This window comes from Podarcis pityusensis, assembly GCF_964106645.2.
Source record: "Podarcis pityusensis genome assembly, chromosome: 8".
Classification (NCBI taxonomy): Eukaryota; Metazoa; Chordata; class Lepidosauria; order Squamata; family Lacertidae; genus Podarcis; species Podarcis pityusensis.
Genome location: NC_138033.1, coordinates 38,719,484 through 38,743,669, shown reverse-complemented (window position 1 = coordinate 38,743,669; position 24,186 = coordinate 38,719,484). Strand labels below are relative to the sequence as shown.

Genomic DNA, 24,186 nt, shown 5'->3' with positions numbered 1-24,186 from the left:
GCAAAATTCGGAAAAGTGCGAATTTCAGAGGAAAGCTGTGTTTGCGTATTGTTTCATAAAATGGACAGTTAAGTAAGTTCACCTTTAAATGTGAAGTGCGTCAAATTTCTTCCTCACTGCCACCCACTGATCAGGGCAGGCTCTGAATGGAAATGAACGGGCCTGTTGCCATCATGTGCCGTTTGACCATCAGATTGTAGATTTGGTGTGGGGGAACGGAGTGAGGAAGGACATTGTCTGTATTCTCTTCAGAGCTTAGCACACAGTTGACAATAAATGATAAGCAGGGATGTCTGCAGCTTTTGTGCTTAGTACCCGTTCTGTCTTAGAGTCTCTCTGACTCTTATTTTCCGCTTTCCTTCCTGGCTCTACATCAGAGGATGGGAAGATTTTTCAGGCCAAGGGCCAAGTGCTCTTCTGGGCGACCTTCAGCGGGAGGGGCACATGCGAGTGGTCAGTGGGGCCAGAGCAACAAATATAAATTTCACTGTTGTACAGTAGGCAGGTCTCCACAGACACTCACCCATGCACCTCTCTTTATTCCATCCAGATGAGCAAGGGCCATGTTCAGAGTTCAAGGAAGCATCCCAGGCAGGCAAAAGCACTCTGGGTGTGAAGCAGGGAGGGGTGTAGCCTAAGGGATGACTCTGAAGAGAGTCCTGAGAGCCAGGGGGGGCTGAGCACCTGAGGTTCCCCACCCCTACACTACAAAGTTGCAACATCTTATACCTTCCCCCTCCCCCCCACACACCTCTTTCCCACAGCGAATTGCCTTGCTTTCCTTTCCTAGGGACACTTTCCTTGTCCCAGATCACAAGACTGTCTTGGAAAGTGTCGGATATTAAAGGGAGGGAACGTAACCTTTTCCCTATTTAAACTCCCCTCTCCTTATCTGAGGCTCATGAGAATAGCTGTTCATCACACACTGGAACCATTTCTGGACTGTTACCTTTTTTGAATGGACTGTACCTTCATTGAATTATTACCCAATAAAAAATACAGGATTCCTATAGATAGAAAACTGCAATATATGTCAAAGAGGAAGCCTCTTACCCATAATAAAATGAGAAATTTACCAAATAAGTATAAATGGTAGAGCCAAATGCATTTAAATCGACACAATGGACACTCTCCAGCCAAAGTTAAGCACATTGAAGCCCCACTGACAGGAAGATGCTTAACTCTCTTATTGACATCCATGACACAAATGCCCTTAATCTGTGATCATGCTGGATGTACAGTGCTTCATTCTGCGCATAGAGTTTTCGATTTCCATGGTAGTTCATGAAATGATGGACCTCTGAACCATGGAGATTTGTAACACAGGGAATTATAAAATATTTAATATATCAAATTGTAAAATTGTAAGAAGAAAGTGGATAGAGAATACTGGGGCTCAGGATCATTCAGTGAAATTGTTTGTCAGGAGAGGCAATAGAAAGTACCCCCTTCCAGTCTATATAATCCATTTAGAGTAGTCACTTCCGCAAGACGTGCCGGTGGCATTTACTCTGGATAATTAGGTGGCTGCAGAGGGTGCCAGTTTCCTCTGCTGTTATCCAGCTTAACAACTTTAGTCAACCATCCCTAAACAGGCGCTCTCCTAAGGATGCTACACCCCTGACCATTGGCCATGTGGCCTGGGGCTGGTGGGAAACATTTGGAGGGCACCACGTTGTCAAAGGCTGATCTTGAGTGCCTAACAAACAATAAGGAAGCAGAACAAGCATGGGATGGCATCAGAAAGGGGAGAACAAAGTCACCCCTGCAAGTACACCCAGGGTGTGTATAGTATTACTTTCTGTTTTAATGTACAGGGGAAAGGGATTAGGTTTTTGAACCAATGTTTTTCAATGCCCTGGGAGGCCACAACTGAACATGAACAGAGAAGGGAGGCAAAAAGGAGAGATAGTTTTTCAAAACATCTTCTCTAGTTTCTGCAGGCCTTTTTTGCTTGTTCTAGAGAGCCTTGAGATGTTATTTACTGACCTCTTCTCCTGCGAAACAGACCAGATGAGAAATGCAGACTTTTGTGTCAACGCTGCGTGGAGAGCGAGCGAAGGGGAACCAGAGATACGGGGAAGTGGAGATGAAGGATGGGAGATGTTGTGCCCTTTTTGACTCCGGAAATGAGCTTCTGGGCTGGAGGGGTTGAAGCCCCGGAAATGCATCTCCCTCTTCTCTCCCCATTTCCCTTCCAATCCAGGTTGAAGGCTGAGGGGGGTGTGCACAATGCAACTCTTAAGCCTCGCCTCTTCCATCCTGGTTGCCTGCACTTTCTCTCCTTGACGTGCTCTCAGCATGACACAGCCCCCTGGAATGCTTGCCTGCCTGCCCTCATCGGAAAACCCTGGCACATGCAGGATGCCACACGGGGCCAGTCTGGGCTGACCGTAAAGATCACAATGCAGCTCTGAGAAGAGGCAGTTTGGAACCGTCTCGGAAGGACCAAAAAGGCAGGGCCTGATTTGAAAAAAAGAAAAGCAATAAAAACATTAACGTAGCCATTACATGTTGGAACAGGTAAAGTCAGGCAAATTATATAGCCTGCTTCTTTCTTCTCTCCTGGTCCCCTTCCCACCAGCCCACCATTTTGAGTCTTACTGTAGAATTCATTTTGATACCATCAGGGATCCCTCTGTGATAAAATCAGGAGATACTCAGCATGGAGACTAAATGGTAGCACATCTACCAGGTTCAATCCTTTCTCCAGGTATGGCTGGGGAAAGGACCTGCCTGATAACCTGTGAGCAGCTGCCAGTCAGTGTGGTCAAGAGCAAGCTAGATGGAGCAAGCATCTGACACAGTTTAAGGCGGCTTCCTCGGTTCCTGCTTTCCCATGTTGAGGATGGGGTTTTGACACCTGGAATTCTGCATGTGGCACCTGTCCTGGTATTCCCTGCAATGGGCTGCGTGCATTTCAAACAAGGACTTCCAGCAATTCTGATTTAGTACTGAGGATAGGTCTCTCACATGCAGTCTGTGCTTTTTTCTCACGTTGATGCCAGGCTGGCACTGCAAGGTGCCAGCTGAGTGGCTGAATTGAAATACACACAAAATACAGAGCAAAAGTAATCACCCACCCACCATTCAGTGGCTGCCTTGGTCCATGCTGATGAAATTGATGCATTTCACAAGTGCTGAGCCAAGATGGATGGCTTGCAAGAGTTGCCTTTCTGCAACTGCAACAAAAGGCATAGCATCAGAAAATGGGGAGAAGGACCATAGTGCAGTGCTAGAGCACCTACTTTGCATGCAGAAGGTTGCAGGTTCAATCCTGGGCATCTCCAGATGGGGCTGGGACATATCCCTTTCTGAAACCCTGGAGAACCTCTGCTATCTAATTTAGTACTGGCCACACTGACTTATCATTTGCCCCACACTTTCTAGGCACAAGTCTGCACTTTCTTGGTCTGTGTCCTAGCGCTTCTTTTTTTTATTTTTGTCCCACTGCTTTCCCTAGGAAGATCCACTCTTTGACGCTGAATTGAAACCAACAGCAATTCGGGTTTTCCCTGGATTGCCATTTGCTCCGATTCAGCAGTTAAAAGCGAGTTCATGCAGGCAGGGAAAGTGACGGTGCAAAAACAAACAAATGCTCGGACATCAAAGTGTGGCTTTAAAGGTCAGCTTCAAAGTGCAGCCTTGTGCCTAGAAAGCGTGGGGCAAAGGTAATGAGCCTTCAGTGTGGACAGTACTGAGTTAGAGGGAGCCAATGGTTTGCTTCTGCAAAAAGCAGCTTCCTGTATGAATCCATGTTCAGGTGTGTTCTTTAGATTTGCACAGATAGCAAAGTCTACACTGTGCTGTCCGTATGAGTGAGGAATAAATTCAGTTTGTCTTATATTAAAATATGAACCAAGTCCTACCTAGCCCCGAAGAGCCATTGCCAGGTGGTATGCGCAATCTAAGCTAAATGGGCCACTGCTCTGACTCCTATCTTCCTGTGTTGTTCCTAAATATTCCATGTCTTTTCTTAATATTGGAAAGAGAACTCTACAAAGTTGGGAGCCCCATTGGTTCCAGTTGCTTTCGAAAATTGCTGCCATTGACTATTAAAAACATGAATGAGTCTTTCGTCATAACAATTATGTTAGTCTTTAGGCACCATGGGACTCTTTTTTATTTTAATTTTTCTTTCTTTCTTTTTGTATATCAACCAAACTAATAGGACTGCTCTTCTGGAACTGGAAAAATGAAATTGTTGACTGAAATACCTGGGTTAAAATATTCCATGTCACACAAGTTATTATATTATTAAGTAACTTATTAATTAATTATTATATTGTTAATTAACTTATTAGTCAAGTTACAAATGTAACTCAAAGCAACTTACAATAAACAAAACAAAACAAAACCACTACATTAAAATCTAAAAGACCATTCTATTCTTTAAAGAAGCAGGATTAAAACATCTCATGCACTCAAGAAGACTGAATAATTGAAAGCCAAAGTCCAGGTGGGAATTTTTTTAAATTTTTTTTTGTAATTATGGCCAACAAAATGTATTAGGACAGCCAAATGTCATGAAATCATATGTAGTCTTTTGATTTCTCTGGAACACTTATCAACAGAGCCTCAGGGGTGGCGGCATTGGCTAATGTTCCTTGGATGAAGAGTTATGGAGAATGCAAAAATGTGCACCCTATTTTGTAACATTTTTGATTGACCCTATCTAAAGGTACTCTCCTCCTAATATGCATTTTGGAATTCTTGATTGACATGCAGTTGATCTTAATTGCTCTGCCAGTCAAAGGAAACCAGCCCCACAGGGTTCCGTTCCTTTGTTTCTGTCCTTGATCCAAATATGTGCTGATTCAATTGGTCAAGTTTATATATAAAGGATAGAAGTTAAGGGTGCCAGGCATCAGCTGGTGATTAATGGCTGTCTAGGAAGAGGTGATAGCGGCAGATAATCCAAGAAGGTTTATCCGATTAAGTACAGTTTTGCTAAGATTCGTATTAGCCCAATGTTTACCTCGCAGAGACCGTCCTCCCTCCCCCCCCCCCCATGAGATTTGCTTTCTCTGTGGGAGAATGAGATGGTTATTTTATCAACTTGAGCGGGACACAAAAATTGAGAATGGGGAGATGTAATGGCATTTTGGAGATGGATTGGCCAATTTTGGCATCAGCCTATGTGATCTGTTGCATTAAATAAGCAAAGAGGGTAAAGGCTCCTTGAGTAGCCCAGGACATGCAGAGCCTGACGTCTGGCAGGTAGCTGGTAGAATCTGCAGCTGCCTCAGTCTCTGCGAAAAAAATTCAACCTCTGGAATTGATATAGGTGACTTTGGAAGGAGTGCACCATGCAGGACCTTTGCATCACGGCTCATGGAATTAAAGAGCTTTTAACCACTAAGTGGGCTTTATGGACTTCAAAGTGCTCTAGGGAAGTTAACAGGACTTCTGTTTTACTTGCTGAAGGATATATCTGCCCTGTGAGGCATGCAGTGTGGACCGCTGGAACATTGCAAGGAAATTGACTCATGATGAAAAGGCTTCTGTTTTGTCAAGCCTTTTTAGAGACTCAATTAACTGTTGGCCATTTGACCTTGTATTTTATGATTCCATGATGTTTTAACGGTTCGGATTGTGTTTCCGGTGTTGACTGCTGTGATATTTTTTCTTACAAGTAGGTGGTTTATAAATACCCCCATAAATAAATATAAGTAAATAAATGCACCAGTGCAAGTAGATAAATAGGAACCACTCCGGCGGGAAGGTAAACAGCGTTTCCGTGTGCTGCTCTGGTTCGCCAGAAGCAGCTTAGTCATGCTGGCCACATGACCCAGAAGCTGCACACCAGCTCCCTCGGCCAATAAAGTGAGATGAGCACTGCAACCCCAGAGTCAGTCACGACTGGACCTAATGGTCAGGGGTCCCCTTTACCCTTTACCTTTAGTGACCCTGATAGACCCTATATTCAGCCTCCCTAACCCTGGTGCCCTCCAAATGTTTCGGAACACAATCACCATCAGCCCCAAACATCTCAAGGGCACCAGGCTGGGGCAGGTTGCTGTGTTTAGTAGGTCCTGTTTTGAAATACTGTGAACTTACTTCCAGCGATTGTTCAGAATCTGGACTCTTGCCTATAGCCGTTGTGGAATTTGAATATCTCCTTGCCTCCACTTCTATATTTTAACCACTTGAATCCTGTTCAAGTGGGAAACTGCAACAAGAAAGTTGCAGTGTGGCATGTTCCTGTTGTGTGTGCCAGCCAGCCAGACTTGCCTTCCTCCACTTCTGTTCCTCTAGCTACCTCTCCCCTCCCCCAATTTCCCAGTCGCCCAATGCTAGTGCAGATACTCAACTGTCTCTGGCCACTGAGCATGCTCAGCCATTATTAGGCCGATACTACACTCTTGTTTCTCAGTGAACCTGTTTGGTTGTATGTGATCCTGTTGGCCTTAAAAGGATGTTTTAAAAGGCTGTTTTAGAGAGTAAGAGCTAGCCATAGTTCAATGGTAGTTCAATGGTAGTCCTACTTTTTAAAAACAACAGTAACAAATTCTGATTAAAATGGACAAGAAGGGCAGGAGCCAAGGTGGGTTGGGCTTTCTTGACTGTACCTGTTATTAACTTTTAAACAGTGCTCTTTTTTCTAGAAAAATAGGTGCAGGTACTCTCCGTGAAATTATTACAGTAAGTGCCACACCTTTTAACCAAAAGAGAGAGAGAGAGGTGCCGGTACTGCGTACTCTTGAGTGCCCCCTGGGGGGAAAGCACTGCTTTTAAATGCCTGCATGTACTACAGTGGTACCTTGGCTGTCGAACTTAATCCATTCCAGGAGTCTGTTCGACTCCCGAAACCATTTGAAAACCAAAGCGCGGCTTCCGATTGGCTGCAGGAGCTTCCTGCACGCAAGCGGAAGCCGTGTCAGATGTTTGGCTTCCAAAAAACGTTCGCAAACCGGAACACTTGCTTCTGGGTTTGCAGCATTCAGAAGCCGATTTGTTCGGGAGCCAAGCTGTTCAAGTACCAAGGTACCACTGTAATTACACATGCCAAGACACAGATCCATTTGCTGCAAACAGGAATACAGTCATACCTCGGGTTAAAGTTGCTTCAGGTTGAGCGTTTTCGGGTTGCGCTCCGTGGATACCTGGAAGTAACTTAACGCATTACTTCCGGGTTTCGTCACTCGCGCATGCGTAGACACTCAAAATGACGTCACGTGCATGCGCAGAAGCGGCGAATCGCGACCTGTGCAGACGCGGGTTGTGTTTGCTTCAGGATTCGAATGGGGCTCCAGAATGGATCCCGTTCACACCCAGAGGTACCACTGTATCTGCTTCCCTCTGTGCTGTTTGACATTGGGCTATAGTTATAATATGGGCTATAATGTGCATTTGTTTTGCAATTGTTTGTAGATGTTTTATTTTTTAATGTTTCTAGATGCTTTTTAATAGTTTTTTATGATTTAACTCCATTTTTTAAAAAATGTATCTTTTTAACATTTTGATATTTGCTACCCTAGGCTCCTTTGGGAGGAAGGGTGGAATACAAATTTAAATAATAGTACTAGTAGTAGTAGTAGTCAGAGGTCTCCATTGGACAAGGATCCATACTGGCACAGTGGTAAGAACATTAGTATATCTTAGTACAGTGGTACCTCAGTTTAAGAACAGCCCTGTTTATGAACTATTCGGTTTACGAACTCTGCAAAACTGGAAGTAGTGTCCCGATTTGTGAACTTTACCTTGGTCTAAGAATGGAATCCGAACGGTGGAAGGGCACCGGCGGCGGGAGGCCTCATTAGGGAAAGCGTGCCTTAGTTTAAGAATGGTTTTGATTTAAGAATGGACTTCCGGAACGGATTAAGTACTTAACCCGAGGTACCTCTGTATATTACTTTCAGAGAGGAAATCTTTGTGCATCTCTAATCTGTAGAATTCCAGGAATTGCTCTCCTGATAGGACACTTGGTCCCTTTACCAAACAGAAGGTATCATTTCCCTATTTTGGAAGAGCAGCTGCTTTTCTGATACAAAACTTCCAAAGTGTCTTCTCTTTGATTGACACCGAAGGTGTTGTCCTTCCAAGGGCACACCCTTTGACCAATTTATGCTTAGGTAGGCACCTTCTCAAAATATGTGACATTGCTAAATTATATTTGGGTGCTCACCTTCCCAGAGGACAAAGCTACTGTCAAGAGGTGATTCCTGACTTTTGCATCCCAACAGCAAAACAGCTTTACATGTTCAGGACTCTGGATTCTGAGCTGCAGGTAAATGAGCAAGTACCAGTAACTACCACAGCCATCCCTAACCTAGTTCCCTCCTGCATAGCCAGATTTGGTGGGGCTGATAAGATTTGTAGTTCAAAATAGCAAGAGGACAGCAGCTAGCAACGTCTGAGCTACAGTAATATAATTTTCATTACAATGAAGATTTCCACCAGGCAGAGCAGCTACATGGGGTAAAACTTACTGAAATCTAGGGCTGTACACCAGATTCACCCAAGGTCCAAAACCTGAGCCAAAATGGACCTGGGGCGGAGATCTACATTTTATTGGAGTCAGGGTGAGACAGCCCCTGATCACTACAAGTTGGGATGAGTGACCCACAGCTTCCCAGGGCTGTCAGGGCGTGGCATCAGGCAGGAAGGAAAGGCAGGCGTGATGGAGAAGAAAGCTAAGAAACCATGAAAAGGAAAGACCTTCCAGGCATTTTTGTGGGAGAAGGGGGTGCCCTTCCTGCCAGGCCTCTTCTCTTTTCTGTCTCCCAAAACAGCACTGCATTGTACCCTCCTGCTTAACAATCCAGTCCTGCTCTGTTTTTCTAATCCACGTTCTAGCCCTCTGGCCAGCTCTCCTCCTTTCCCTGTCTTCTGCCCCCTCCTTCAACCTCCTGGCAAAGCGGCACCCCTAACTATGCATTTCTTGCAGTCTGGATCGTGAATGCAGAGCAGATGGCGTGACTCCGCTTTCTCCAAACCAACCTGAGTTGGGGCTGATGAGAGCTGTTGTCTAGAACAGCTGGAGGGCACCCGTTTGGCAAAGGTTGATACAGTATAATTATCTCTGTGCACACAGAGGCAGAATTTTGGATGTGCAACCTTTCACCTTTTGCTAACTTTAAAAGCCCTGTTGTTGGAGAGGTTGTGCCAGCCATTTGTGTGCTGAAGGTTCCAATCAACTTTGTTTGGCCTAAGTCTGAGGTTAATTTTTAAAATAGGAGCAGGTGAGACTTCTGTGACTGGAGGCGTTTTATCCCTGCTAAAAACTTTCTAGCTGTTCAAAACAGTTTTTATTGTTAACATTGCATCAGAAGTCTGATGTAACATGAAGCGACTGGTGGCCAGTGCAATTAAACTTTTAAATGCCTTGCACCAACCCTGTCTTCCTCTTTGATGGTTCTAAACCAGCTTTCCCCAGCCTGGTACCCACCAGTGGGTACATGATTTTAATAATCAAGAATGATGGGAATTGTAGCTCAAAACATCCAGAGGGCAGGCAACTGGGGAAGGCTGGTCTAGGGCCATGAGAGTCACAGGTTAAATAATAAAGAACTTTCAGAAATCAGGACCAGATCCAGGTTTGATGGAGTGTCCAGCATCCAGTCAATTTGAAAGTGCCTCTGGTGTAATGCTGTTCAGGGACACTGTTAGGAAACTTAATGGCAACTGCTGAATCAGGTGTTGATGTGGGGCTTGTAAGAAATATTAAAAGCTACAGAGATTTTGGAAGGAATTCAATGTAGCACTAAGTTCAAGGCCCTTAGTGGTTACTAGTTATGAAGAAATGCATGAATCTCTAAACACATCACCAAATAAGAGGATAGGTTTGCATAAAATCTGCACCTCACCTGGCTGGATGCCACATCATACTAGGGTGGAAAACAATAAGCCAAAGTGGTCTGTGTGGGAGAGAGAGGGAGAGGGAGAAGTAGAGGTTTTGGCTGGTGCTGGAATCTGGAGAAGCAGAGGCATGCCTTGCTCTGTGCCAGACCCAAAGCTGTGACTTGGAGCTTCCCTGGAAACCTAATAGGGAAGCAAGATTTTCATGCTCTGAGCCCCTCCATCCTACACTTGGGTTGTATATATATGTGTAAATAAAGATCCCACAGCCTCCATGGGCCTTCATCCTAAGGAAACCAAACCCTGAGAAAAGGCAAGTATCCCTGGAGTCTCTTGCCACTCAGAGATTAGGGTTGCTCAGATCAATATGTACGTACATCAATATGTGGATCGATATTGCATGTAGACCATCCCATAATGAAAAGTTCTCTGGGCAGCTCAGGCCGTACTTGAGTGCCAAGTCTTTAGGGGAGGGGGAGTTGGGGTCTCAATGGTTGCTGGTCTAAGATAGGCATCCTTTTATGACTTGTCAAGCCCTGCACACACCCCTTTAAAAAATCCTGAGCTGATCAATATGCTTTCCTTTTCATGTTAATACCCCTTGCCCTAGGGGAACTGCAAAGGTGGCAATTCATGCATGTCTGGATTTCTCTCTGGGATCTTGATGAGATGAAAACTGTTATGACATGGAGATTGTTACATATAGGAGTATTACTGTGACCATGTGGAACCCATGTGGTGCCTTCTTGGGCCATTATGGGTTGTTTTTAAGGATGAGTGGTGGTGGTGGTTGTTTCTCTTCCATTTCAAGATGTATCTGAACTGTTTGAAATGTTTTATTGCAGCCTTTCTGGTGCCTCCACTCTTGGAGGCTTCATGCCTCTGAACACCAGCTGCTGGGAGTCATAGGAGGGAAGAATGCTGCCTTGCTTGCAGGATTCCCACAAGCATCCAGTTGGCCACTGTGAGACCAGGATGCTGGCCTAGATGGGCCATTGGCCTCAGTCCACTGCTGAGCAGATTTCTGGTTCTTTCCCAGCAGCGTCTTATATATTCTGATTTCTGGGGTTTGTGAATCAGCTTCAGATTTGAATACTTTACAAAACCCAAGATTATGTTTCTAAGGGTCCATCCTCTGGGCTCTGAAAAAGACAGCTGGGCCCTTTGGCCATTTGTATCATGGGTATTAACAAAGGCTTTGTGGTCAGAACAGAGCAGCTGATCACGTGCTGCTTGAAACAGTGCCCATTAAGAGACAATGGGGTACAGCTGAGTCTTCCCACCACCCACCCAGCCCTGGCTACAAGTATTCTGCACCATGAGCCAATGTAATAATAAGCAAGGATTGGGACGCTACTGCTGGTAGCACTTGATGTGCACACCAAGGGAATGCAGATGAGGCTGTCAGTAGGCAGATTGCAATTGTGAAAAGCACTCTTTTAAACCTTGCTAAGTATGCATTTGACAGCTGGATAAATTTTAATGTTTGCATTTCTTGAAACCTGTAGCCAACCCTTCCACAGAACTGGTTATTTTGAATTAGACTAAGGAATACAGCCTTCCAGCGCCTCTTTGGATTCTCCTCCAACAGCATGCAAGCTCTCCTTACCCTTAGGGTGTGGCATAGCCAAGGGGATGCCCTCCAGATGTTATCGGAACCCACCACTCAGCATGGCTGACAGGCAGGGATGATGGGAGTTGCAGTTCATCAACATCTGGAGGACAACATGCTGGCTAGCCCTGCCTTATAGGCCTTGTGTGAGGTTTCCCTTTGCCAAGCCCGACTGATCCTCTGCTTCCACAAACCCAACATTTGATCATGTGATATTTAAAAGTGGGGGGGGGCATGCACACAACCACCCCTATTTGGGTTGGCCCTGCTCACTCAGACCCCAATATTCCCTTGTTTCATGAGGAAGATCTATGAAGGGCTGTTACTCAAACACAAGTAGAACCCTGCAGGTGATGCATTGCAGGCATTCCCAAATCAAGATTGTATGACCAGGGCTAACAAGGAATGTTAGGGGCAGGGCTTGTGTGCCATTGCCCCCATCCCCGTGTTTAGGTAGCCTTCTGAACACAGCTCCTATGTCAGCTTTATCTGGCTGAGACTTCCCTTTGAGCAGGTGGGATATTTGTGGACATTCTGTGGTATCACAGAAGCTGAAGCTCATGGAAAGGATGGGGCTTACTGATACGACAAGTGATAGTTTTATCGTCGATATTGCCAACCACGTGTAACTTTCCCTGCCCAAAATATCTCAGCCAAGACATGCTGCAGCCATTGTTATCAGCAATAAAGCTAGGGTAAGCTTTGTAAGAGCTGAGCTTGGGACGTGGAATGGGGGAGCTTTTTTGCCAGGTTGAGCAAGACATGCACATTTCATATCACAGGGCCTAGCTGCATGTTACATTAAATGTTTTGCTTGCAGCTACATCAGCTCCACTCCCCCTACACCACCACTTTAATCCTAGTACAGTGGTACCTCGGGTTACATACGCTTCAGGTTACAGACTCTGCTAACCCAGAAATAGTGCTTCAGCTTAAGAACTTTGCTTCAGGATGAGAACAGAAATCGTGCTCCGGCGGCGCGGCAGCAGCGGGAGGCCCCATTAGCTAAAGTGGTGCTTCAGGTTAAGAACAGTTTCAGGTTAAGAACGGACCTCCAGAACAAATTGAGTTCTTAACCCGGGGTACCACTGTACACATACCCCATTTCCATTGATACTGCAGTACACAATGTTGCAATTAGGCCATGCTCTCATGGAAATGGGAGGTGGAGATCCCTAAGTTTAAAGAGAGAAAACATTTAATATAAGATGCAGAAATTTGGAACTGACACATTTAATATAACATGCAGAAATTTGGAAAGCAGAAGAATCAACATCACCATACCTTGTATTGTCTTCAGTCAAACTTTAACAAAACTTTCACCAACCCTCCAGAGGCTTTGGGCTTCAACTCCCACCAGCCACAGCCAGCATGTAGTCCAAAACATCTGGAAGGTACCAGGCTGGCAAATGCAGCTCTTGCATCATAACAGAGGGACGTAAGACAGAGTATGCTGACATACAGTTCTATGGAACAGAGTAAACTGGCTACAATCTCAGTCAACTTTGCCGCCAGGGAATTGAAACCACCAAACCCTGCATATCAGGAGAGCCTGCTGGATCAGGCCAGTGGCCTATCTAGTCCAGCATCCTGTCCTCGCAGTGACCAACCAGATCCCTGTGGGAAGCTTGCAGGCAGGACCAGAGCACAACAGCACCCCCCCACACACACACTTGAGATTCACAGCAGCTGGTATTCAGGGACATACTACCCCCCGACAATGGAGATAAAACATGGCCGCCATGACTAGTAGATATTGGCAGCACTATACTCCATGAATTTGTTGTTTTATGGGAATGAATTTTGACAGTGTTCTCTCCTACCTGTGGTAGTAGAATGTGTCCCGGCATGATGCAGACAAGGTCCCTTTAACCTACATCCCTATACCTGTATGCACACTCTCTCTCCCACACACTTTTGGTCCTCCAGATGCTGCTGAACTACAGCTCCCATCAGCCCCAGCAAGCATGTCCAATGGCTAGTGATGACGGGAGTTGCAATTCAGCAACATCTGAAGGGCCAAAAGTTCCCCACAACCAGTATAGAGAAGCCCTTGATGTATTAGAACAGGGAGTTCTGAGGAGTGACTCAAAACACAGGCAGCTGTCTGACGAGGGAATACCAAGGATCATTTATTACTTAAACAGCCTCAATTTTTTGCACTCACAATCAATTGTGGGTGTAATTTTGTGGGCACAGTGAACGGCAGCTGAACGCTGAACTGTGCAATTGCATCCACAAATCAGCAAGAGGAATTATGTTATACTGCCAGTATCTCTCTAGCTCTCTCACACACCTACACACACACACACACACACACACACACACACGTTCTTACAGTTTTCCGTGTGCACCGTTAGAAACAGGAGACAGTGTTAATTCAGTTCACATTTTGATGCAAACCTGCTGAATTTGCATTGCCAACAACAATGCATGATCCCAAACCCAGACAAAATTTGCAGTTCTACAGATTCTGTGGTATACTTCCTTATGCAAGAAAGTGGCCATTTTGACCAAATATGGTTTTTTAAAAAACAACAACTGTATTTTTTTTTATTTTTTTTTAAAGACTCCACTTAACTACAACAAAAGAAAACAAAAGCTCTCCTCAATCAGGCCAAAGGCCCATCTAAACCAGCGTCCTGTTCTCACAGTTCCACACTAGATGCCCCTATGTGAAGCTCGCAAACAAGACTGGAGTGCCACTCCCCACCTGCAGTTAGCAGAACTCTGCTTTCTAGCTATGTGAATGGATGTGTATTTTATTTTATCTAGGCATAGAGACATTTCTATCCCACCCTTTTAGTGCATATGCTAGGAGTGGGGAGCTTTAAGCTCTGGGCCCAAATACAGCCTTCCAGTCTCTCTGTCTGACCCTTGGGGCTCATCCTAAGCAACACACCTTGTCCTTCTGCTCTGTGCATTCTTGAGCTGTTGCAGTGTTCACGGTCTCTGCGCCTCCCCCTTTAAAAAAACCAAAACCCATCTTGTACACAGTTTTATTTGTTTTGCTTAATTCCCTCCAGAGTTTCTGCAGGCCCAGGCACCACCTGCTGTTTGTGCCAACATGTGATTGCCATCTGCAATGTGTTTGCTTATTCCCATAAATGAAAATTGCTGATGAGTTGTCGTGGTGCAGGTTCTTGTCCTCTTGTTATTTTGTGGCATGCCTATTCCCAGTAGCCAGGCTGAGCTTCACCTGAGCAAGACTGGCTGGTTTCTTTTGAAAGGGCAGAGGGGGAGATACTGAGACTTCGGCTTATTGTCATTGCGTTCCGCCTAGAGGACTGAAAATGCCCCCTAATGTTGCCGCCATCACCACAAGCTGCAAAGAAGGGCAACAAGTCTGCCTCAGTTACCACTGGTTGCATTCATATTCTGCCTTCACTTTTCATTCATTCATTCATTTTATTTGTATGCCTCTTTGTATGTTGGAGGCAGTATCACTCAGGTGGGAGAGTGCTGTTGTACTAACATCCTGCTTATAGGTTTCCCATTGGATCTGGTTGGTCACTGTAAGAGCAGGATGGAGGACCATATGGGCCTTTGGGCTACTCCAACAGAACTTTCCTTTTGTTCTTATGTTCACGTAGTGACTTCATGGCAGAAGTAAGGACCCCTTGTCTCACAGTTCATGCTCTGAGAGTCTGGCTACACTTTATGCGAAGGGGTGGGGAGCTGGTCACCCTCCAGATATTGCTGAACTCCAATTCCCATCATCCTCAGCAAGCATGGCCAATGATCAGGATACTGGGCATTGTAGTTGAGTATCGTTGGAGGGGGCACATATTCTTCACCCCTTCTTGACACATGAAACGAAGCCACATATAAACCAGGCTTTGAGTGTTGTGAATTCAGAAGAATCCCTCAGAGATGAGCAGAGGACGCTGGAGGGGACCACAGAGCCGCTGATTGTTTATCTGTGCTCATTATCTCTCTCCTTTAGCTGCTAATTTCCCCTAAGGGTTGGGAGGGGGGAGCAGGGACAATTAGCAGCTACGGAGAGATCAGATGAGCAATGATAAACAACAGAAGGAAGAATGTGGCCAGCAGCTCTGATATCCCCACCAGCTTTCCGTGACCATCTCCAGGGGTCAGAACCCAAGGAGAGTCTACTGGATCAGACCAGAGGCCCATCTAATCCAGCACCCTGGTCTCAAAGTGGCCAACCAGATGCCTGTGGGACACTGGCAAGCGGGATTGGAGCACAGGAGCTCTTTCCACTCCTTTGGTTTCAAGCAACTGGTATTCTGAAGCCTTGGAAGCAGAAGATAGCCATTGTGACTAATAGCCATCAACGGCCTTCTCTTCCAAGAATGCTTCAGAATTTTCAGTAGCCAGAGCCAGGCTTATATGGAGCCAGTTTTCACACAATGCAAGCAATGTCCATTGGCCGGCTCTTAACACTATGCAGAATCTTGGGGATTGGTTTGGGAATAACTTCATTGTAAATGAAGCACTATTTCAGACTTTTACAAGCTCATTTGTTTCCTTCCCCTCTCCCAAAGGATCATCCACGAAGATGGCTTCTCTGGTGAAGATGTGAAGCAGTACAAGCCTGTGGTCTATAGCAACACTATCCAGTCACTGGCAGCCATTGTCCGTGCAATGGACACTTTGGGCGTGGAATATGGAGACAAGGAGAGAAGGGTAAGTGAGGAACAAGTGATTTGCAGTGGGCTGGTTTGTTCGTTGGTTTGTTTCATAGAATTTATGCACTGCTTGGTTGTCTAAAAACCCTCAAAGTGGTTTACAAAGAGAATAAAACAGTATCATCAGTGAAAAAGCCACAAAGCAACTCTACAAATCATTCAAAACACAAAATCAGCAAAACTGAAAACAGATTAAAACATACACCTGCATTCTACACATCTGGTGAGACTTGCTAAAAAAAAATTATTTTAGCAGGTGCTGAAAAGAACACAGTGAAGGCACCTGCTTGGTGTCAATAGGCAGGGAGTTCCAAAGTGTAGGGGCTGCCACACTAAAAGACTGATATCTTACAAATGCAGAACATTTTTATATGGCACCTGTAAAAGTGACACTTCCACAGACTGAAGTGGTCAAGCAGGCATATATGTGGGGTAAGACAATCTCATAAGTAAGCTGGTCCCAATTTATAAGTTGCAACAATAAATAGATTATCAGCAATGACAGGAACATGAAAAAAACCCACCAGCTTGTACACATACATTTTTAATATGTTTTTAATTGTTTATCACTTGTTTGCTGGCCTGGGCTCCTTTGGGAGGAAAGGCAGGATATAAATTTAAGTAATTAATATCTCGTAAGCCTATAGGATGTAAACTGCAATGTTCCAGTTGCACATGCAAGCTGATTCTGGAACTAATTTTTGCACATTTTGCACAGCCATGCTCATTGTCTCTCCACCAGCAGGTATACAACTGCTGAATTAGAAACTATTATTTCGGGTGCTATTGTAGTATGAAAAGTCTTGCTGCCTGGGTAGAATGTGTTATGGAACGCTAAGTGATTTTTGAAGGAAAAGCTCATTCCACAATAACACCATTTTTCAAACTGGTATTCCCCACCTGTTTTGGACCAAGGCAAGTGGGGGGGGCACCAGGTTGGAGACAGCTACACAATAAGGCTGGCTATTAATGGCATAAACAAATGAGTGGCAGGTAGCAAACGATCAGGGTTGCTGTTTTTCTTCCTGGACGATATCATTCGGGGTGCGCAGTCAAAGGACTCTCCATTTTGCAAGAAAACTCCCTGCACATGAATCTTATTCAAGCATCTTCCCTCATGCAGTTACAGTTGCACAAGAGCAGGACGGCATTTGCTAGCCCCCCATCCCATCCTCACTCAGCCCCACTGTCCTCAATGGGTGGGTAGGGGAACATCTGACGTGAGGAAGGCTAGACTGCGACTTGGCCATCCAGATGCCAAAATTGCGAAACTCACACCTTTTTTTCCCTTGTTGTTATTTATTAGGGATGGCAAGCTTGTTTGTTTTGGTGTTTTGCTGCAAATATCAGGACTATGTAACCGTTGTGGTTAAAGCAAGGAGGCTCCTTTTTCTGGCTTTATTTATATGATATGTCAGTGGCGTTGTGTATTTGTATGTTGATTTTCCACCCAGGAGCAAAAGGCTGTGTATATTTATCTTCCCCACCCTTTACAACAGCCCTGTGAGGTGGGCTAGGCTAAGTTAATACATGTATATAGGCAGCAGCTTTTGTCAATATAGTTTTGGGGTCGGGTGGGGTGGGTGCTAATGCAAGGGTTGCAATCTGAATGCAATGTAGAAGGCCCAGGAAATCCTGTGGCATCCCTGATGATGCCATTGCAGTGGTCCCTGGCCATCTCCTGTCTCCAACAGCCAACATCGGATGCAAAAGAAGAATGCAGAGGAACAACACTGGTGATCATGCCAGTTTGGGGTAGGATGTGGCGTCTCCTAGCACTCTTCCCACAGTGGCCCTCTGGCATGTCTAGCTGCTGGCCAAGGTACCACTTTCCCAATTCTGTGAGCATGAAACTCCTTGTTTTTGGTGTTCTTACAAAGCCACACTTTTCCCCATAGAAAACAAAGCAGCTCTTGCTTACTTTAAGCACATTGTTTCTTTTGCATCAGAGGTTAGCAGTCTGCTCTGGGTGCAGGGGCACATTTGGAGGTCTAAAAAACAGTCATGGACACCACGGAAATAACCTATTCACAAAAGAAAAACTAGTGAAGCTCAGAACCCCTCCCAAACAGGTAAAGTGCCTACACCGTTTCCCAAAATAAATTTTAAAAATAAAAATGCAGTCCCCAAAACAACCAAGCCCCTTGACCATAAATTAGAATCCGGACCTGCAATAACTCAGGATGTAGATTGGAAGTTGTCTTAGGCAGATCATCCCAGCATAGAATTTTTAGAACACAGTTAGGTAACTGGCTTTGCCACCCCTCCCAAGCTGCCATTGTGCACCTGGTTCCAGTTGCTGGACCTCGGGGGCTTTATTTAAAAAACAAGGTATAGCCCACAAACCAGGTGTCTTCCCATGCCTGCTGTAGAGAATGATAATCACCTGAAGCTTAAGGACTGCCTTTGAACTGTGGCATTGAGGTGCCTAAGTTAGGGGAGCTAACTTGTTCTGAATAGTCCATGGACTCAGCTAGACTGGTAAAGAAAAACTGATTTATATGTGTTGTATGTGTGATATAACATTGTGCCACCAGATGGCGACATGGAGTCCTGCTTTTCTCTACCTGTTTTCCCTGTTTAAATTTACAACGCTTTAAGCTGAAACACTTCTTTGATGCGTCTAGATCCAGCCCATGTGACTCTTAGTTCTGCTCTCGTAGACTTCATTTCTGAGTGTCTAGCTGAGCTGCATGATGATTTCCCATGTCAAACAGCTTGGCTGCATCCCTTCATTACTGGAGCTTATTTAGTTGAGAGTTTGTTCCTGGAAACACTAGCAGTTTTCTATCTCCTGGTCAGCTCTTTCCATATCATTCTGCTGCGGTGCAGGGTTGTGTTACAAAACCAATTCCCTGCACTCTGTTGTGGGATTTTGAGCTATGCGCATGCACATCAATCACTTGATTTTTCACAGATCAGTAGCTCAGTGGGAATGACTCACAGCTGAATGTGTGAACTGATGCAAGAGCTTTGTAGGCTGGAGTCGACATGAAAAGTTATGAGGAACTGTGGCATTAGATCTGGCTTGGCTTATTCCTGGCATATGCAGGCCTGCACTTAATGTGACCGTTATCAAGTGCTGAACGTAGAGGCATGTGAATTGGCCTCCCAATGGTTATGTGGGGGTGTCAGAAGGAAAGATGGGTCTCTTAATATTCTGCTGGTGGTGAAGACTTCAGTGAAGAAGCTGCCAACACCTCAGATATACCCCCCTCTTCACAGTACCTTTCTTTGTTGTGGAAATTGCACGTAGTAGATATGGGAACTTCACCAATGGAAGATAGAAAGGGTGCACAATGCAGAAGGGGAGAGGGAGGGAGGGAGGGAGGGAGGAAGAGTTGTGCTCATGTTGCTTATTGAACTTCTATCCTGCCTGCTTCCATATCTCACAGCTCATGGTTGCTGCTCCTTTCCAGGCCCAGTTCCAAACGCTCGCATTTGGACTGGGAACTGCAGGTGGAGAGAATGGCTCTTGCACTCAGGTCCTGCTGGCAGGCCTTACAGAGGCCTCTGGTTGGCCTGTGTTTAAATAGGATAGTGGACTAGATGGGCCTTTGGTCTGATCCCATGGCCAGGCTCTTGATATGTTCTTAGGTGCATCCACTCAGCTCCCACTCATTTTCCTATTGCAAGCTAGGGATGATCAGGGGAGGAAAGCACCATCGGGCAGGAGCTGTACTTTTCGTGTATTCCTTTTACTGTTCAAGGAAGATTATCCGGCATGAAATGAAGTTCAATACACATTATGTAGCATAAAAGGAGAAGTTCACGCAGCCCTGTAAAATGCAAATGGGTCAAGGGAAAATTCCTCTGGCGTTCCATGTCATAATCAAGTGGATTATTGTCATTCTTTAGCGAAACCTGAGTTCTAAGGCCAGCCACCTAAATAAAAGAGAGAGAGAAAGACAAAGAGAAAGGGGGGGGGGAATGAATGAGCAGCACTTTAGGTCTGAGGACTTGTAGAAATTGGAAATTGATTTTCAAGCTATTTCCAAATGGGAGTGAAGAATGCTGGGCAATGCCTTTGGACTGCCTTCATGTTCATTATGGCTCTCCAAGTATGTCAGTTCTCAAATGAAACAAATCATTTACTAAGCATAATGCAGCTTTATTTTCTACCCTGAGGGACATTGCTGTGCCCATCATGATCTCTTCCGCTTTGTTCGTTATTCGGGAGGCTTTTTCTAAGGGGCATTTCACCATTTGCCCCATGGCCAGCTGTCCGTTCTGTGCTCTGCCATCCCCTTTGTTTATTGCTGCCTGGACTGCTCATGATTGGTTGCGCAATTCCTTTTCTTGCCATCCATTAGCTGGCTGCGATGGGGGTTTCGCCAAGTGGCATGGCCCTCATTCTCCTCTCTTGTCTGCGTTCCCAAGAGTTCAGAAGCAAACGAATCTTCCCTTGATGCAGAGGGAACCGTCCCCCATTCCTCTGTCCCAATTGGCCCTCTAGGTGAGGCCTGCCCAAAATGGAGGGTCTGGCGCAGTGAAAGGTGGGTGGCACCAAGTGACCACCCCCTCTCCAGCTGCACAGGATGATGGAAGCCCCCCAGGACCAGCTGCAGTCACACTGAGTAGCAAGCAACCCCCTCAACCCCAAGCCCCATGTGAGCAGATAGCCCCTTCATGTAAGTTAGGTAATTTTAGATTCTGGGCTAATGGTGTTACTGAGGTGGGTCTGTAGGTGGCAATGTGGCTTACTTCATTTGCTTCACAATGTGACAAGCCCACTCTGCTGTGTTTAAGGTCCTTCATCATCATTCTCTGGGGATAGGATGGACTTCTACCCCAAAGCCCCACCTTGACAGCCCCACTTCGATTAAAATGTGGAAGAGTTACAGAAGAGTTGATGGAATGGTGACACGGGCCACATCTCCCACTCATGAGACATCAGTTGGGCCATGCGGGAGATGCAACCTGATTTTGTTTCCTCAGGGAGTGCACCTCATAACCTTTGGATGGCAAATGTTCTAAAATGGGAGGACATTAGGGTCAAAATGACTGCAGTCCAGCTGTTGCATCAGCTAGCTGGTACACAATAATACCGGAATCAATCATGTTTAATGCACACTGGATTATGTAAACAGCCAAATAGGGCTTTGATATTAATTGATGGGAGAGAGAAATCTTCCAGAGTAGACATTCAAATGGTAGCCTTGCCAGATTCTGTTAAGCTATTTGGAGGCAGTAGTGTGGCTCAAATTAGTAGCTGGGGTTGTTAGGATGAATTCCATGGAAGAAGCACTGAATGTGTCCTTGAATGTTATTTTTCTTATGAATTTTTCTTTTTTCTTCAAAAAAAAAAAGCAAGTTTCTAGACCTTATGGTGGCAAAGTTCTTCTTGAAAGTGCCTTGGCAATGCCAACTCAAATGCCTGAAGCATGAGAGCACACTTAACAATTTTTTCAAAACCTGGAGTTCTTTGCCACTCTTGAAATAAAATAGTAAATAGGAAAAGTTATAAAAAAGAAAATACATTAAGAGAGAGAGAGAGAGAGAGAGAGAAATCATGCAAGATATATTATGTAAATCGGCCAACTTGGTACATTTTGTAAAGGTTGCAGCTTTTCCTGGGGCAGGTTTTCATAGAATCATGGAATTATATAAATATAAAAGGACCCCATGGGTCATCTAGTCCAACCCCCTGCAATGTAGGAATCTCAACTAAAGCATCCATGACAGATGGCCATCCAACCTCTGCTTAAAAAACCTCCATTGAAGGAGAGTCTGCCACCTTCTGAGATAGTCCATTCCTTCAAACAGCTTTTACTGTCAGAAAGTTCTTCCTAATGTTTAGTTGGAATCTCCTTTCTTGTTTGAATCTGCTACCACCCCCAGAAACATAACTATTTAGGTTCCTGTGAATAGTCAACATTTGTTGACTATTCAACAAATGTGGGGGGGGGGGCACATTCACACTGTACATTTAAAGCAGTATCACACCACTTTAAACAGTCCGGGATTCCCCCAGAGAATTCTGAGAGAGTTATAGTTTGCTAAGTTTTCTGAGAGTTGTTGAGAGACCTGGAGTGGCTTAACAGTCAACCCCTCTTCCCAGGAAACTCTGTAAATTGTAGTTCTGTGAGGGGAATGGGGGTCTCCTAGCACCTTTAACAAACTAGGTAAAGGGACCCCTGACCATTAGGTCCAGTCGCGGACGACTCTGGGGTTGCGGTGCTCATCTCACTTTATTGGCCGAGGGAGCCGGCATACAGCTTCCAGATCATGTGGCCAGCATGACTAAGCCGCTTCTGGCAAACCAGAGCAGCGCACGGAAATGCCGTTTAACTTCCCACTGGAGCAGTACCTATTTATCTACTTGCACTTTGACGTGCTTTCGAACTGCTAGGCTGGCAGGAGCTGGGACCGAGCAACGGGAGCTCATCCCATTTAGCCCACAGCACCACCCACATCCCATTTTAACAAACTATAGCTCCCATAATTCCTTGAGGGGAGGCATGACTGTTTAAAGTGGTATTATAGCATTTTCAATGTGCAGTGTGAATGTGGCCTAGTTCCCACACACTAGTTCCCTAGTGTGTGCACACTCAGGGGATGACCTCCAAACCATCCTAAATATCTTCGCAGAAGCTTACGAGAAGCTTGGCCTGTTGTTCAACATCCAAAAAACCCAAAGTGCTGCACCAACAAGTACAAAATAAACCCTCTGCAGCGCCACAAATCCAACTCAATGGTGTAACATTGGAAAATGTCAATCACTTCTCCTACCTAGGCAGTTATTTTTCCACAAGGGTCAACATTGATGCTGAAATCCAGCATCGCCTGAGCTCTCCCGATTGAAGTGCAGAGTGTTTGAGGACTGGGACATTCGCAGGGAAACTAAAATGCTTGTTTACAAAGCTATTGTACTACCAACCTTGCTATATGCTTGTGAAACATGGACCACTTATAAACTCCAACTCTTCGAAAGATTCCATCAACGGTGCCTCAAAAAAATTTTGCACATCACTTGGGAAGACAGGCGATCTAATATCAGTGTACTGGAAGAAGCAAAGATCACCAGTGTTGAAGCAATAATTCTTCAACATCGACTTCGCTGGACTGGTCAATTTGTGCGGATGCCTGATGATCGTCTTCCAAAGCAACTACTCTATTCTGAACTTAAAAATGGAAAACGTAATGCTGGTGGTCAACAAAAGAGGTTTAAAGACTGTCTCATTTCTAGCATATCCAAGTGGCAAGTGGTGGGAATACACCTGCCTGACACCTGGAGAGTTGCTGCCACAAAGGCTTATTTAGGCACAGGGGAGAATTTTGATTCAGCTTTCAAGTAAAGGGGAACCTGACTAATCTTCACTCCCTGATACAGTATGCCAGCAGTAACACAGCCAGCCCTTGAAATTCGCATTTATCCAAATTTTGCATAGCGGTTCTCAGGCAAGGCAATGCGTACAATGTCTTCAAATGACAAGAAAGAAGATTCCAGCTAAACATCAGGAAGAACTTTCTGACAGTAAGAGCTGTTCGACAGTGGAAAGGACTCCCTCGGGAGATAGTGGACTCGCCTTCCTTGCAGGTTTTTAAGCAGAGGTTGGATGGCCACCTGTCATGGATGATCTAGTAGAGATGCCTGTATCGTAGAGGGGTTGGAATAAATGACCCTTGAGGTTCCTTCCAACTCTACAATTCTATGGTTCTCTGTAGATCTGCCCTCTGTAGCTTTGAGCATTCTACAGCAGAGTCCAGCTTCTTGCCTGAATTCCACAAAGTGGTCCAGGTGGGATCGAGAGCAGTCAGCCTGTGAACCCCTGGGGCCTTCCCACTCTGCCACCACCCCTGTTTGGGAAGGCCTGGTGGAGGCAGAGGGACGTGCAGCCGTGTGTCTGTACTTGTCTGTGTGGCTCTCCTGAAAATGTAACCGGAGTGCCGACCAGTGTGGTGTTTTTGAAGTCTGCTCTACATCCTGGTCATGTAGCTTCTGTCGTCATGGCAGCATCTCTAATCCTCACTTAGAAGTAATCATTTAAGCCCGCTTCCTTGATTCTCTTTGAACCTGGAGCTGCATTTATCAGGGTGAGAAGAAAGAAAGGAGCGTTTGCTATCAGCAGCGTAAAATATGAAGCTGGACTGGGCCAGGATACGGCCAACCTTCTCTCT

At 45.3% G+C, this 24,186-nt stretch overlaps 1 protein-coding gene across 2 annotated transcripts in view; it reads left to right on the top strand.

The window, feature by feature from the left end:
- GNAO1 (G protein subunit alpha o1) overlaps nucleotides 1-24,186 on the top strand; it is a 175,074-nt gene that overhangs the window by 52,344 nt on the left and 98,544 nt on the right. For both annotated transcript variants that reach the window (XM_081015876.1, XM_081015875.1), the window contains exon 3: nucleotides 15,922-16,063. In XM_081015876.1, the coding sequence (XP_080872002.1) occupies nucleotides 15,922-16,063 (142 nt within the window). The remainder of the gene's footprint in view (nucleotides 1-15,921; nucleotides 16,064-24,186) is intronic.